General features: G+C 48.8%; 1 protein-coding gene across 1 annotated transcript in view; it reads left to right on the plus strand.

Annotated features, from left to right (window-relative positions):
- Window positions 1-577: 577 nt before the first annotated feature.
- LOC133117909 (echinoderm microtubule-associated protein-like 4) overlaps window positions 578-17,405 on the plus strand; it is a 79,761-nt gene continuing 62,933 nt past the window's right edge. The window contains exon 1 of the mRNA XM_061227421.1: window positions 578-905. Coding sequence (XP_061083405.1) covers window positions 881-905 — 25 coding nt within the window. The 5' untranslated portion in view covers window positions 578-880. The remainder of the gene's footprint in view (window positions 906-17,405) is intronic.

Raw genomic sequence — 17,405 nt, forward strand, 5'->3', positions numbered from 1 at the left:
ACAAACACAACTGCTGCAAGTCAGTAGTCTGGGTTATCAGTAGCTGAATAGCCTAAGTACAATTAGCCAACTGTGAAATATAATGTGACTGGCTAATGTTTGTTCTGCGTTATAATGGCGTTTGACCTTTCAGGTCAATGAAGGTGCGTCATAAGCAGGCCACCTTATGTTCATTACCGATGAGCATTTATTAGATTTGACAAATGGAAAATGTAATAAGGAAATAAAGGACCAAGAGTTATGCTGGCACGTGTCCCACGCGTCGCCATTGTTTCCATGCCCGTCCTATGAGGACCTGGCGCACGGCTGCAAAATGTTTGTTTTCCACTATGGTGCCGATCCGCACAGCAACAGCGACGGATAAAAGTTATTTCCATCGTGTTTCTAAAGACGAGACATGCTCCCGATGCTTTTTGGGCGTTAGACAGGGAAACCCCCCTCGCAAATAAACCCGCGTCTAGCAGTTGAAATAAACAGATGTATCTGTGAGATGCGTACAGTTTCAACCAGTCAGCTCACAGCGCCGGGGGAAACTCGCCGTGCCAAAGCGGGCGGAGTCGGAAACGCGAAAGCTGAGCAGTGCCTACCCTCCCTCTTTTGGCGGAGGCGCGCGATAGCGGAGTACTGCGAGAGAAGGCGAGCGAGCGTCCCAGAGAAGCGCTGCATAGCCCGGACAGAGACATACTGCAACTCGGCAGTCGCCCGGTATCACGAAAGCGGCCGACCGCGAGCAAGAGGAGTCCCTGTGAAGCCTCTTACTCGCCTGTCTGGACACAGACTAACGTTTCTCAAGTTCACATCGACTACATACGACGGAGCCCCAAGCGATCAACAACTGCAGGAATAGCCCCTCGTGTCTGCTCGGATATTTCCTCCCGAAATGGACGGTTTCGCCGGCAGTTTGGGTGAGTGAGTCCGTGGCTAGAACACGGTACCCTATTAATAGAATACTGTCCGGCTAAACCAAGAGAAGGCGTATTTAATCTCGTTATTATTGTAATGTGAACTTGAAACGTAGGCTACGGTGCCCATACACGTGTCAACACTGTTCTTTAAAAACTATTAAATCTGAAGAATATATTACGAATAGGAAGAGCACGCGTATTGGTTGTGAGTACTTTTGACACTTGGAATGTTAACTTGTGGCTTGCACATCGACTTTGAAAGTTCTCACGTTTATGTATTTTTATTTATATAACTTTGCAAGGCTAGGATTCCATATGTTTGCTTATCAGCCACTGACAATTAATAAATATGACACAAATGCACGCTTTGTTGTTATTGAAATAGTCGCAGATGTTCTTCTTGTTTGTTTTTGCTGTTTTGAATGTCAGCTGCCTGGTGTTGTCCAAACACGTTATTTTATAAAACGCCGAAAAAAAGTTCTGACACTTTTGGAGACGATCTTTCTGTAGACAGGAAATGATTTATTTCTGAAGCAAGAACTCGAGCGCGCAGTATCCCGTATGCATGAGCTTGGTGATGCAGGTGAGGTTTTGCGTGCGTAGTGGAGATTTGATGATGCGAGAGTTTTGGATGTGTTGTGCTGTTTGGTACTGGGCAAGTTGCTTGCAGCGAAATGAGTTTGATGCTGGTGTAGGCTACGCTTTTAAATTTTCACTGATAATTAGTAGTGTGTTTGCACTGAAGTTGGTCATTTGATTCCAGGAAAGAGTACTCAATTAAATGAGATAAATAACTTTGTGAAATTAATTTAGCATCTTAAATACATCTTGTTCATGGAAGTTCGCCATGGAGAAACAAACATGTAATTTTGCTAGCAATGCATTGCCAAACTGCTGTAGCTGTGTGTAGTGTGTGTATTACGTTTTCTGACACAATATGAGACACTCCATTCACACAGTAATGATCCCTAAAATAAGTTAAGAACAAGAAGAACCACTTACTAACTGATTTGCCCTATTTATAATATAAGGGTTTGTAGTTGATATTTGGCATCTTATTTTAGTTTTATTTCCCCCCAAACCACTTCTACAGTGCTCATTCCAATACTCCAATTCATCAATATATACCCATAAAGATCTCACATTGTGTTACCATAGCGATGGCTTGCAGACATGGCTGATGATGCAGGCCACACAGGGACCATTGCCAGCTGATCTGAGATCAGGCACCATGGTTCGCAGAGGACCGGCCACCGACAATGTCACCTCGGCCGGTTCGCCGTGGGGTATAAACCAATGAGAGTGCATTTGAACAGCTTAAACGCTGTGCACTTGTGCAGCCAATCAGCCGCGACTCTAGGGTTTAATTTCACGGTCCTTGTTGAAATTGTGAAATCGTTTTTGAACGTGTCAAAAACGCCGAAGCACTTTTCAGTGAATGAGTCAAGGTGCGCTTGACGCACGGGGCCAGGATGTTGCCGTTGGGCCCTGGGGCGTAAGCCTGCTCGCGTGTTCCTGGAGTTGACCTCGGAGAAAATGTCTGTGTCATTTCCTGTCCTGTGCCTTATCGTCACGGACCCATCACCCGTCACACCTGGGGCGTCTGCGCAACCTTCACCTGCGTCTGCAGCCCGCGGGCGGGGGCGGGGACGGGGGCGTGGGGGCTGAGGGGGGGAGGGAGGGAGGGGTGAAGGTGCCAGACTGCCCGTCTCACGTTGACCTGCCCAGTCCAGAGTCCGGCCGTGTGATAGCGGTGTCTGGAACCAGACTGGGGCGGGCAGAGTGCGCTTATCGTCACTACTGCAGCGCCTTGAAGTGTTCTTCATCTGAGCGGGCCGAGGCGGCGAAAGAGTCACGCATGTCTATGATGAAGTCAGCAGGTGTTTTTTTTACGATGATTGAGCGTTGCGTCTCTCGTTCTGTCTGTCGCCTGACGTCTCTCGTTTTCTTATATTTCCTTTTTCGAATCTCAGCTTTTCAGTTTTCCGTATGCAAGTTTTCCTTAGTTTTCCCTCGGGGAACGTCTTCCCAGAAAGGCAGGTTATTCCGTCTCACGCAGGCTCCGTGGATGCATGCTTTGTCTCTCATTTTCTGGTCTGTGCTGTGGCCTCAGGCTGAAGGGGGTGTGTGTGTGTGTGCTGAAGGGGGTGTGTGTGTGTGTGTGTGTGTGTGCGTGCGTGTCCTGAAGGGGGTGTGTTTGTGTGTGCGTGCACTTGTGCGCATGTGTGTGCCTGTGCGTCTGCCTGTGTGTGCGTGTGTGTGCTGAAAGGTGTGTGTGTGTGTGTGTGTGTGTGTGTGTGTGTGTGTGTGCGTGTGTGTGCTGAAAGGTGTGTGTGCGTCTACGCGTGTGTGCTGAAGCGTGTGTGTGCCAGCTCCAGGGCAGGAGGAGGCCTCTGGCTGTCCCGTTTGGGGAACCCTCTCTGGGGCCCCCTGCTGGCACTGACACAACCCTCCCACACCCCAGTAAAACTCTGACCATCAAATAATGTTACAAATGCCCCCCTTCCTCTCTGAGCCAGGTGTCTGTCCTCTCCTGCTTTTCCATCTCTGATTGGAGGAGAAATATGTGGTCCACTCCTGGCCTGTGTCCTTGTGTCAGTACTATGGCTGGGTACTGTTGGTGTGGGCAGCCCTGGTTTCTGGTGGTGATGGTACTGCTAGAAGTAGACAAATTGTGGTGTCATCCTGTTGTATTATTCGTATCAGCTCGGTGTGTGTTGTCAGTTCTGCGTGTGTGTTGTCAGTGCTGCTGTAGCGAGTGTGTTGTCAGTTCTGCGTGTGTGTAGTCAGTGCTGCTGAAGAGTGTGTGTTGTCAGTTCTGCGTGTGTGTAGTCAGTTCTGCTGTAGCGTGTGTGTTGTCAGTTCTGCTGTTTGCGTGTGTGTTGTCAGTTCTGTGTGTGTGTAGTCAGTGCTGGTGTAGCGTGTGTGTAGTCAGTGCTGCTGTAGCGTGTGTGTTGTCAGTTCTGCTCTAGCGTGTGTATTGTCAGTTCTGCGTGTGTGTAGTCAGTGCTGCTGTAGCGTGTGTGTTGTCAGTGCTGTTGTAGCGTGTGTGTTGTCAGTTCTGCCTGTGTGTAGTCAGTGCTGGTGTAGCGTGTGTGTAGTCAGTGCTGCTGTAGCGTGTGTGTAGTCAGTGCTGCTGTAGCGTGTGTGTTGTCAGTTCTGCTCTAGCGTGTGTATTGTCAGTTCTGCGTGTGTGTAGTCAGTGCTGCTGTAGCGTGTGTGTTGTCAGTGCTGTTGTAGCGTGTGTGTTGTCAGTTCTGCATGTGTGTTGTCAGTGCTGCTGTAGCGTGTGTGTTGTCAGTGCTGCTGTAGCGAGTGTGCTGTCAGTTCTGCATGTGTGTTGTCAGTTCTGCATGTGTGTTGTCAGTTCTGCATGTGTGTTGTCAGTGCTGGTGTAGTGAGTGTGTTGTCAGTGCTGCTGTAGCGAGTGTGTTGTCAGTTCTGCGTGCGTGCTGTCAGCGTTCTGCACTGATGCGTTTGCTGTCGTTCCCACCGCCTGACCGGAACTGTGTCACGGCGGGAGAGACGAGCGGCAGATTGAGTTACAGAATTCCTTCAGAGTGAAGAGGGAGGAGAGGAAAAGCAGCAATGCGGAATTGGACGCAGCAGCTCCCGAACGTTTCCAGATGCAGGAATGCTGCCTCCCAAAACTCCGGCGTTTTTTACTCCTTTCTCCCCCCCTCAACAATGTATTGCATTTCATCAGGAATTAAAATGAATGCGTTTCTCTTTCTAACCAACGTGCGGGCTTAGAGGAGCTTTTACCAGTCTGAGGGTGTGGGCAGGGCTGGCACTGTGTGTGTGTGTGTGTGTGTGTGTGTGTTGCAGCCAGTGGCCTCTCTTCATGTCTTCACACAAGCAGCCAAACACCCCCAGACTGCTATGCACAGAAACACACACCTACATACACACGCATGTACGCAGGCATACGCGCACCCACATGCACATGCACATACACACGCATACGCAGACGCATGCACACGCATGTACTCCTTTTGTACCCTGCATCTATGTGGCTTTATTAAATACTTAATTTGCCTTGTGTCTTCACTGGTCTGAACACATTCCAATGTGCCAATGAAATTACATCTGATATTAGACCACGGCAACTGGGATTAAAATGGTCCCCCCCGGCTGTGTGTGCGTGTGTGCGTGTGTGCGTGTGTGCGTGCGTGCGTGCGTGCGTGCGTGCGTGCGTGCGTGTGAGTACATGTGTGTGCGCGTGTGTGTGTGAGTGTGTGTGTATATGTGTGCGTGCGTGCGTGTGTGTGAGAGTGCGTGTTTGTGTCCGTGCGTGTGTGCGTGCGTGTGTGCGTGTGTGTGTCCGTGTGTGTGTTTGTGTGTGTGTGTGTGTGTGTGTGTGTGTGTGTGTGTGTTTGTGTGTGTCTATGGGTGGGTTTGTTGGTAAACAGCAGCAGGCACACACAAGCCCCACTGCTGGCTCTGAGTCCATCTTTCAGCACGCTTCCAGGCTGGCCGTGCCAGCATGATGGAGGGCTGGGAGGGGTGGGGAGAGTGTCTGGAGCCCTTCCCAGAGACCCACTGCTGTGCGCTGCTTGTTTGTTTCTCAGAGGGCTTCTCTGGTGTGTGTGTGTGCGCCTGCCTGTGTGTTAGCGTGCATGTGTGTCAGTGTGCATGTATGTTACTGTGCGTGTGTATTAGCATATGTGTGTTAGCGTACATGTCTGTAAGCGTAGTGTGGTAGTGTACTGTATTAGCATGCGTGCGCGCTGTTTTGAGTGTGTGTGTGTGTGTGTGTGAGCGTGTGCATATTTGTGTGTGTTTTTGTGTGGATGTGCTGCTCCAGTAATCTCGCTGCTAATTTGTTTGTACAGTAAATTGTTGTGCTTCCTCCTGCTCTCGCTGGGGAAACAGGAAATGTGTCGGCCTGGCCCGGTGGTGACTGGTGTTGATTTCCTGTCGATAGCTCACCAGGCAGTGCGTTCTCCCTCCCCCCACAACCCCACCTTCACATTGCCCCACTCCACATTACCAAGTCTCTGTGCCAGTTAGTCATCATTTATTCTGCCTGTGTCCTCCGACTGATCTTATCTCGGGAGCCGAATGTCACAGGTTTGGGGTGATTCCGTGATTGAGAAAAGGACTGCTGTCGCGTTATCGCTGAAAATAAACGCGCCGCACTCTTGCTTGGGCCGTGTCGTCCACCCGCCCTTCACCACCGAGCGAACGGGACCTCCAGCGGAGTCTGAGTGCAGAGACCGCACGGTGAGAGTCTGACAGACCGCACGGTGAGAGTCTGAGAGACCGCACGGTGAGAGTCTGAGAGACCGCACGGTGAGAGTCTGAGAGACCGCACGGTGAGAGTCTGAGTGACCGGACGGTGAGAGTGTGAGAGACCGCACGGTGAGAGTCTGAGAGACCGCACGGTGAGAGTCTGAGAGACCGCACGGTGAGAGTGTGAGAGACCGCACGGTGAGAGTGTGAGAGACCGCACGGTGAGAGTCTGAGAGACCGCACGGTGAGAGTGTGAGTGCAGAGACCGCGCGCGGTTGGACCGGCGCCCGAACGTCTGCTGCGGGGGCCGTCGGGCCCGGCGCTGAAGGGGTTAAGTCCGCTCCCTCTCAGAGGGCTGCGGGCGCTGCTTCCTGCCCCAAACGCACGCAGGACGCACGCAGGACGCACGCAGGACGCACGCTGCACGTTACCCAGGCCAGATGGCGGGCGGGGACGGGCCCTCCTCGTGGATTCCCTTCATTAAACCTCCCGCCACAACCACCTGGGCAGCTGCTTACGCCATCACGGGCCTCCAAATTAAATAAGAGCCCCCTTCCCCTGCCCCCCTAGTGCCTTAACGGCCAGCTTAGTCTGCACAACAAAACAAGAGCAGGGGGAGGGATGGGGGCGCGTGGCACAGTGAAGGGGCAGTTTGAGGGCGGTGGAGGGGTGGTTTCTGTTGGGGGGGTGGGGGGTAGAGGGGAGAGGTGTCGGGGCACGTACCTCGCTGTGCGGGGGTTTTAGTGGGGATTTATGAAACCTCGCTTACTGCTGCACAGGGGCACGAGGGAGGCGTAATCCCCCTGGGTCACAGGGGTGAGGGTGACCTTTGACCTGTGGTCACAGAAGCACAGCTTCCTCTGAGAAGGGGCTTTTACGTGCGACAGACCTGCAGTTTACGAGTGTTCCGTTGCCTCCGGCTTCGCTGCCGCGTTGGAAGTGGGCTTTTATTTTGGTGGGTTTTCCCTTCGTCGGGGAACGTTGTGTTTGCTGCGCGCGTTTGCACCCCGCGCCAATGAGCAGGTCAAACGAACAACCCCTTCACATATTTTACAGCTGCGAAGATAAATAGCGTGGAGGAGATAGGGTGGGATATATAGGCGGGGCGCGGTCTGTCTGCGTGCGTTCGTGAGCGAGGGAGATGGAAGGGCGCTTTACGATTATGGGTGAGCAAGTATTCATATATAAGTCAACGTGCATATTTCAGAACATATTTTAGCTTGTGTAAAAGTGTAAAGATCTTCTGTGTATCTTAAGTGTGTGTTTTCTTTAGTGTGGATGTGTGTATACGATTATTTGTGCGCGCTTGTTTTTATTTTCCGTGTGTATTTCAGTAGTCTCCTAGTCAGAATTGGCAGAGCAGAATCTAGTTCAGGAATTTGAAAACTGTGTCCAGTGGCTGGGCCCGGCTCTCCCAGCCGCTGCCCTGTGAACGGAGGCTGGCGCAGGTTTAAAGAAGCCACCCTTGTCATGCAGTGTCGGCTCATAACGGACGGAAAAAGAGGGGGGCAAAGGCTGAGTAAACCCTCTCCGCTGCCGATGAATACATCTTTATTAAAGAATTCAGTGGCCGATGACGATGCAAATTTCCGAAAATGCACAACCCGGCGGGGAAATGTGGGAGAGAGCTGACAAAATGCCCGCCCAAGTTGGGAAAGGCGGTACGGCCGGCCTTAAACGTTTCTCTGGGAATCCAGTCGCCCCGTTTGAAAAAGGGATCCTACGCAGGCGGTTTTCGGCCCTGAGGTTACAATCGGAGGAACGGGAGAAGGCTCCAGGTGCTTTAGAAATGGGGAAGTGATTTTTCTGTAAACAAGGAAGTGGTTTCGCTGTGATAAAGATACTGCAGGTGCACTCAACGACTTAGTTTGAGAAATAATTATCCATATGGCTCCAGTTACACCTGATACCGGGGAAATAAAGGGAGAAAAAAACACCTGAGATAAAATGGAGAAGCGGCCCTTTTCTTTGGGATGTGAAGGGTACTTGTTCTCTGTTAATCCAGGAAGTCTTGATGTGTCGGTGACTTGTTTATCTTTGAAATAAGCAAGTATATGCTGTCCATTTCTATATTTTAAGGCTCTGGTAGTTTCTATGAGATGTTGATGAAAGGCATGATGGGAAGACTGGTCTTGCCCAGCACGGCAGAATTATGAAAAATCAGCAGGCCCTTATGTTATATACGTATGCCTAGAAATACTGCAGAGACTATTTATAAACCATTAACAAGCATTGTAAATGAAATTACAGTCATGAATTTCTGGGCTTGATTTTTAAAAAACTTTCTTGATTGAATGCAAATAATGTCTGAGCAGGTTGTTCTGGGAAATGGAGTCCCTCAAGGCATTTGGGGTCTCTGCCCATCCATGTTTGCATGAATTTCCTTCATAAAAACATTAGGAGAACAATGTATACATTTGCCTGTACTACACAATTCGGGGGGGGGGGCAGTTCTTGGAACGGTCCCAAATTAATTCAAGACGAGTTTTAACAGGTTCCAGATTGGCCTGAAAACAAATTTTAACATTGCCAAATGTAAAGTTATACATGTGGGCTGATTTAATTTAAGGCAGGAATGTTTTATGGGAGGTACAGAATTAGAGCTGGTGCTATATGAAAATCAGTTTCATGTGCGAGTTGAACCACGTAAATTCAGACTAGGGATGGATAAGAATGCACAAAACTATTTGGCCTACATTTTTAAACCGGTGAATTTAGAATGTTTCTGATAGTGAATGGTGATTGGATAATTAATCATTAAACAGTAGCACATTTGCTATTTGGCATTCTGAAATGAAACCCAGTCCCTTGCCTGATAACCACTGTTCAGTGCCCTTACACCTTACTCTGTGCATGTCTGTGCATGTCTGTGCGTGTCTGTGCGTGTCTGTGTGTGTCTGTGTGTACGTACAGGACGTTAATTCTGGCGTGTCTGTGCGTGTCTGTGTGTACGTACAGGACGTTAATGCTGGCATGTCTGTGCGTGTCTGTCTGTACGTACAGGACGTTAATGCTGGCGTGTCTGTACGTGTCTCTACGTGTCTGTGTGTGTCTGTACGTGTCTGTGTGTCTGTGCGTGTCTGTGCGTGTCTTTGTGTATGTAATTCTGGCGTGTGGCTTTTCCCCCCGGACGTCTGTCCCCTTGGGCTCGTGCAGAGGCTGCGTATTTTTAGCCGTTTGTCACCTACAAATCACCAGCGTGCTGCGTGCTGCGTCTCCTGCAGTCACGAGGCCCGGCACTAACCTTTACCGCTGTCTGTCTGTCTGTCTGTCCGTCTGTCCCACAATCACCTTCCTGCCCTGCACAGCTGTCCCTCCCCCCCAACACCGTCCTGTCTCGCACCCCTGCAACCACACCGCCTTTACCGCTGTCTGGCTGTCTCACAATCACCCTCACCCTCCCCGCCCCCAACCACACCACCACCAACACAATGAATGAGTGAGAGAGTGAGAGAGTGAGAGAGTGAGAGAGTGAGAGAGTGAGAGAGTGAGAGAGTGAGAGAGTTGACGTGGTGGAGTCTGATCTGGCAGTAATCCCGCTGTGTTTGTGGCGCAGTGCTGCAGAGCGTTGCGCTGGCCCTGTTCCACGCTGCGGTTCCACAGGGCGATGAGGACCTCGTCCTCTCCCGCAATGCAGCGGCTCGGAGTGATGACCTCACTCTTCTCTGTAGTCATGCAATGCAGCGGCTCGGAGTGATGACCTCACTTTACTCTGTGCCCGCAGTGGAGTGGCGCTGGGAGATGACCTTGTCCTTGGGTGAGGGCACAGCGGAAACCTGCTTTACCCTGGCACACAGACGAACAGGAGAATGGTTTCCATGGTGACCAGGTGCACTTGCTCAGCTATATTCACCACACTGACCTGGTGCTTCACCTGGGATGTAGAATTTACAGAATGCTCGGCTCTGCTCCTGTACTATACAAGCAAAACAAGTGTCAGTCACTCTGTCTCTTGGTCTGTTAGTCTGCCCGTTGATCTGTCAGTCTGTCTCTTGGTCTGTTAGTCTGCCTGTTGGTCTGTTTGCTGGATAAGTTTTAGTTTTTGGGGTCAGGAAGACGGTTCCTGGCTCTCTGATAGGGGGAGCTGTTTCTCTGGCAGTAGGTCACAGCTCAGTGAGGCTGGAAAATCCAGACTCTCGAATGCTCCTGATGAGCTGGCTGGTGCCTTGCATGGCAGTCAATCGCCGTTGGTGTGTGTTCGTGAATGGGTGAATGAAAAAAAGCATCAGTTGTACAGCGCTTTGGATAAAGGCACTATATAAATGCCGATTATGATTTACAACCAGGTTAGTGTTAGAGCCCAGACCCAGCAATCTGTACCAGAGTGATCTTCGTCTGCGCCTGGGAAACCAAAAGAGCAACTGCCCTTTATGCGTTATCTCCTTATATCACTGTATGTGTGATCATTTTATTGCACATTGAATTCAGAACTGAAGATTAAGTGTTAAGAAAAGTAGCATTTGGTAATTTCTGTTTTTCTGCTGTTTTTCGTAAGGTTTTATCTGTGGGGTGGCTGTCTTGTTCCGGTATATTACTCATTAATTGTAGTTTTGGTCGGGTGGTGGTGCTCTCTGTTTGCTCATTGATGTTTTTGCTACCTGAATACACTCATCTGGTCGCCACTCTTGAAGTGATATCTTGTTTGGCTTCGGTTTTGCTGCCAGTTTAAGTGTCAAGCAGGGTTGATTTATCCCCACTGATGTGGTGTGAGACGAACAACGCTTACAAAACCGGATTAGTCACGCAGCGCTGGAATCCATCAAGTGTTCAGGCCAAGACTGCAGGAAGTCAGGCTTTGTAACCTGCCGCGGAGATGTTAAATGTCACCATTCTTTGTTCTTTGAGGTGATTCTGTGTAAACCTGTTGAACTCTACATTTCAGAAGCTATGAAGCACAATCAATTTATGGCTCTGCCAATCTACCAGTTCACAGCTGTTTGGCATCATTTCAAATGTTATGTGCAAATGCAAATATTTATCTATAATTAGTGACGACTGTCATGCCTCCCAGAGGAACGGCCTGTTTTGCTGGGTTTTTAAAGTGCTGTAATGTGAAAAAATAAAGAGACATTATAGCCTGTGCTGTTTCTATGCCACACTGCTGTTGTGAGTTGTAATATGTCTCCATATTTCTGTGAATTGGCCAACTTGGCATGATTTGTCACCTTTTCACTTTTGGATAGGAATTAAATTCTGACCCGCCTATTGACCCACCCAAACACTGTGTGTGTGCAAACGTGAAACATAAGAGCTATCTTAAAAAACCCCCAAAAAAACAGTACCTGGGATGGGGGAAAAAGCAGGACCAGCAAACCCCATAGGGCTAAGGATATAGGGATATTATTGCAATGAGAAAGTCTCCCTCCGAAGGCCACTAGCCTCCGTACTCAGACCCTCCTCCTGCTAGGGGGAGCTGTCATGTACACCTTGCAGTTCCAAATCTCTGTCAAAATGTTTGTTTTACAAAATTGGGAGCGTGTCAACGTCTGCCACGTGGCTAGCAACGATGCCGCGGGTTTCCAAATGTAGCGCTGGGAATTACTCCCGTGTCGGATTGCCCTCCGACAGGAAGTATCTCTCTGAGCCCACTCCGGTCCCGCACTGTCATCGCCATGGCAGCTGCGACGGTAGTAAAACTAATATCGATACTCGTCAGCGAATTGCGTTTGAATGCAAACGAACACGGACGCACACAGACGGTTTCACACTGATGTATACCCGAACAAGCGATTCCCTGTCCTACGCTTCGTTATGTTGGCGGGTTTTATATATGGGCATTGTACTGGAATGAGTGAGGCGCTGCCGGGTGTAATTGAGTCGGTATTTGTTAGTCATTAATATTTAATAATTCCGTTCGGTTCGGTTCCGCACATCAATTCAAATCCCCGGCACAAGCTCCGCAGTGTGTAACGGATACTCGTGCGGCGGGAGAATGTTCCTGGAATAGCGTGGAAACGCATGTCTGCAGGCGGCCGCGTTATGCAGAAATTGCTAGTTTGCGCGGTGCGGGCCAGCGCAGCTGCGGAAATGAACTAGCTTAACGCGGGCCCACGTTCTCGTTCTCTTTCACCGGCGATGGAAATCAGATGACTCAGTTACTGAAAAGCACAAGTCGAAATGCCAGTAGGCGGACATGAGTCAGATTTTGTGCCAACCTCTGCTCTTAATTATTTAATTAGCTAAGTAATGTCTTGGATCAGAGATTTGTATATGCACCAGCTACAGCTGCAGACTGCAAGTGTATCCTCGAGATTTTACTCTGCTCAAGTACAGGAGTGAACCTCAGCATCGTTTCTAGAGCCGTCAGAAAAGTAATTGGTTGGAACAAAAACCAGCTCGCAGAGTTCTGCACCCCTGGTCTATATCCATGACATTAAGACGTCATGATTTATCCATTTTTCCCTCAACTAGCCTTGTAGATAAAGCGCTGCATTGCAGCCTTAGGTTAGTGTATTACCCCCATTGTTGAAGCGGGCTCCTCAGACAGGGTGTCCATTGTAATAGGACATGAGAGGACAACATGAAGAGAAAGCTGAGCACAGCCATGCTAAAAGCTAAAAGTGGGTTGTCGACAAAAGTAGAGTTTGGTTCTTCTAATTTACCTGGGAGTGGTGTTGCTAGAGTTGGCTTCCACCCGCACAATAAAATTTAAAAGACCCGATTGAGAGTCCTGCCCTTCTCATTGGATTACAGTAAATTAAGTAGCTGACCTAGAATGCGTTAATAAATGCGTTTAATCTTTATACGCTTTCGCCCGCAATGTGACGGAGCCTGTTTGGTTCGGGTTGTTTCGTCTTGTGTCACGCAACAAGACACGTGCTTACACGTCTACTGCGGATTTGCGTTATGCACAGGCAAGTGCGCGGCTGCGATCTTTCGCTGTTTAGGCGAAACGAGCTCTGCTTCCAGCCGGCGGAGCGTTCCTTGTGCGGTTTTCGTCCTGTAGGCCGCAGGCTGCCGGACCTTTTGCCAAATGTTTATCTGACGTTTGTTCGTGCGACCGCGACCCCCCCCTGCTCTCCACCCCTGTCGGCTCAAACCCCCACCGTTGTTCACCTCTCCCCCGTCCTGCTCCAGATGGGCCCTTTCCCGGAATCCACCGCCTGTGGACACACGAGGACTCCAGACCCGTTTCCCCTGTATCATCCGTCTCCTGCTTTTTAAGACGTATTTATTCTTCTGTCTCCGAGTCTGTCCTCGGAGCCCGCTAACCAGGGCACACCGCGCACCGGTCGCTCGCCCCTTCGCTGAAGAATGCGCACAGACATTCTTCTCCTGGAGAAAGGGTACGATGGTGACCTTTAAAGAAAGAAAAAAAAGAACAATTAAACATGGGGGGGGGGGGGGGCGGGGGCGGGGAAGTCAAGACTGACAGGGGCGCTTTAAGTTTCGACAAGCGCAAGCTTGTCAAACTGCCAATTTCGATGTTTAAAGTCTCCCGAGTTGCCTGCAGTAGGGGGCCTGAGAGGTTGATGGAGCCTGTCTGGCGTTCGCGGTGCGGAGGACTCTCCGGAACGTCTGCCGGGGGGATTAAACTCTTAAGGGTTTGCTGGAATAGAGGTGGTCTCCTGGTACGTTGCGCAACCCAAAGGGGTTACTGCGGAAACCTCACGGGTAAGAGAGATTAGGCCGTGTTTACACATCCCACTAGTACAAGTTGAGGTGTAGTAGTGTAGTATACTACAGAACAGATCCTATTGCAGAGAGTTGGTGCAAAGACCCGTTTTAAAAACTTTGAACGGAACAGGAAGCCTGCTGTAACTTCACTCTGGGTCTCCCTGTGTCACCGTGACCCATCTCACAGCGAAACCGCCCTGTCTTTTTGGGCGGATGGCGAAACTGTTTATTGCACCACCCGGTCGTTATTTTTAAGATAACGCACACGTTTATGAGAGGCCTTTAAAGTGAATGATTAGCTATGTTTTTACGCCGCCAGAAGTGGCCATTCAACATTGAACTGTGTAAAAACGCCGCAGGGCAATATCTCTGAAGATCTGTTGCTCTCATTTCTCTGTATCTGTGATAATCTGCTCTGGTTTTATCTTTCAGTGTTTACAACTCTTGGAAGGTCTTCCTTTCATTCTGGATCTGTGGTGCACACAAAACGGTGTCTCTTCCTCTTACAAAATACGCAGGGGATACTGTCTAGCCTGCATTGTCTGTACTTCATTCTGTGTGACTTTCTTTCACAAGTTCTATAGTATGTGTGTGTGTGTGTGTGTGCGCATGTTGGTAGTATGTGCTTGGTGAGGGTGTGTGTGTGTATTGGTAGTATGTGCTTTGTGAGGAGCGAGGGTGTGTCTGTGTGTTTTTGTGTGTGTGTGTGTGTGTGTATTGGTAGTATGTGCTTTGTGAGGGTCGAAGGTGTGTGTGTGTGTGTGTGTGTGTATTGGTAGTATGTGCTTTGTGAGGGTCGAGGGTGTGTGTGTGTGTGTGTGTGTGTGTGTGTGTATTGGTAGTATGTGCTTAGTGAGGACGAGGGCATGTGTGTTGCAGTACTGAGTCTGCTTCATTAGGCCGAAACAGGCTGTAGTTGTAGTTGTAGCTGTAGTTGTAGCTGTAGTTGTAGTTGTAGCTGTAGCTGTAGCTGTAGCTGTAGTTGTAGTTGTAGCTGTAGTTGTAGCTGTAGCTGTAGCTGTAGTTGTAGTTGTAGTTGTAGCTGTAGCTGTAGCTGTAGCTGTAGTTGTAGCTGTAGTTGTAGCTGTAGCTGTAGTTGTAGTTTTAGTTGCAGGTTGCAGTGCCCCTCTGGCCCTGCGGCGCTCTGCCAGGCTAATTGGAAACAGGAACGGCTGGAATGTGGGCTCCTGCCAGCGGGAGGCCTCCCTCAGACACATCTGCCCAGGGACCCGCATCACCGCGTGTGCAGCCTGCGTAGTGCTTTACTATACACACGTGCACACACACACACACACACTCTATACACACACACACACACACACACACACTCACACTCACACTCACACTCACACTCACACTCACACTCACACACACACACTCTCTATACACACACACACACACATACACACTCTATACACACACACACACACACTCTATACTCACACACACACACACACACACACACACACACACACACACACTCTATACACACACACACACTCTATACACACACACACACACACTCTCTATACACACACACACACACTCTATACACACACACACACACACACACACACACACTCTATACACACACACACACACTCTCTATATACACACGCACACACACACACACACTCACACACCTTTGCACAAGCACATACGCACACATGCACACACACACACAGACATACACACGCACATAAACATGCACATATTCATGCGCACACATGCACAGCTTATGCGCACACACACATATTCGTGCACGCATATTCACACATGCATGATACATTCACAGGCACACACACACACACACACACACACACACGCACACACACGCACACACACGCATGCCACAGTGAACATTCCTCCTGGGTCTCCAGATCTCCCACGTTGAGCTGAAATGTGGGGTATTGTGGACTGAAGGCTTGAAGGAGAAGCGGTGATCTGGAGATGTCGGCACATGCTTGTGCGCTGTCTTTCCCTCTCCCGGCACAATGGGGTCTGATTGGCGTTCATAGAGACGAAGAGATGAAAGCTACTCTCAGCTAATTACCGGGCAGTAGACAAAACAAACACGCTGACTTTCACTGCTTTTTCCTCCCAGGCTCGAGACATCTTTTTGGAGAAATAATCAAACGTTTTTTCATGGTGAAAACTTTGGCTGGAGATTATGGTGTGTTGTCCTGCAGAATAAATGTTTGCCCCATTTATGGAGAGTGAAAACGCTTTCTCACTGAAGAGCTATATTTGCAAAATGATGTGTTGTTTATATGTAGTCATATCTGATGAACTGGTCATCCAAGTTTATCTGAGTTTAAACTTCTGAAAACACGTGTGTACTTGAAAATGAATCCCATTTAAAGTTTTTCGTTCATACACACACGCAGATGTAATTGTTTTGGATTCAAATGATTGATCTTGCCTTGTAGATGTGAGCCTATCAAGAGGACTAGAAGGTAGTATTTCACCAGTTCCAATACACCAGACAAGTATTTATATCCAAAACTACTGTGTAATTGACCCAGGTCTGATACACAAATTCTCTCAATAAGACATTGAGGTGTGAGGATCTCCGCCCGGACGCTTTCCCTGGGTGTCCTGGTCCTCGTGGTCTGCAAATTTTCTACATTTCTGTTTTTCCCTAATGCAATTGAGAGAATTAACTTTTTTTTATTTATTTTTTTAAAGAAGTATTATGTTTGTTTCCTGATGCTGAACGTTGAGTGGAACTGGGTGTTGTGGTTAGGTGAGAGTGAGACTGAAATTGTGACATTTTTGGCCACATGGATCAGCGGTGCCTTTGGCGTCAGACAGATTAGAGTGCTAATGTTGAAGGACCGCCATGCCTTAGGTGAAATATAGTGGTGGATATTTGATGCTCTGGGGTTGTTGGGCATGTATGGGACCTGGGGCTCTGATTAAGGCCAGTGGAATCGTGAACTCCCACAAGTACCGGAAGGTTTGCCAAAAACCATATTCACTCTGCCAGGAAGCTCAAACTTAGCCGCAAGACAATGATCCCTGCGATGACTCAAAATCTACCAAGAAATGGGTTATCTGCCCACAAAATGACTCCTCTGCGAAGGCCATCACAATCCCCAGAACCTGGTTGAAAATGTGTGGTTTGAATTGAAGTCGGCGGTCCACATGCGCATACCAAAGAATCTGAACGGAGTTGAATATTATGGAGGAATGGTCAAAGATCCCCCAAATATGATCATTAATAAACAATAAAAAAACGGCACAGAAGACCCCTCAGTAGTGTAACTGGACACCACGGTTCCAATAATTTCTCTTTTTGTGAAGTAAAATGATTCCTCAGTTAAAAAAGAAAAAAAAAGAAAAACATTTTTGGAGCGTACAATATGGCTTAGTACATGTGTTGTTTATTTTACTATTTTTGCTCATCTTAATTGAGGGCAGCAATAGTCTATGAGGGTGGAGGGTGGGAACTGTCTCAAAGATGAGTACAGTGTATGTTCACTTGAATAGTTACTGCGTTACTTATTTTTATCTTTTCCCAAGGAAAGTTTGCAGATTGCGGTTATGTCCTGCAGGATGGGTGGAAGTGAATCCCTGCCAACCTCTTTTCAGCAATCATGTGACCTCTTTTTGAGACACTGTGATCACTTTACTAAGTCACACTTT

The sequence above is a fragment of the Conger conger genome, chromosome 18, assembly GCF_963514075.1.
Source record: "Conger conger chromosome 18, fConCon1.1, whole genome shotgun sequence".
Taxonomy (NCBI): domain Eukaryota; kingdom Metazoa; phylum Chordata; class Actinopteri; order Anguilliformes; family Congridae; genus Conger; species Conger conger.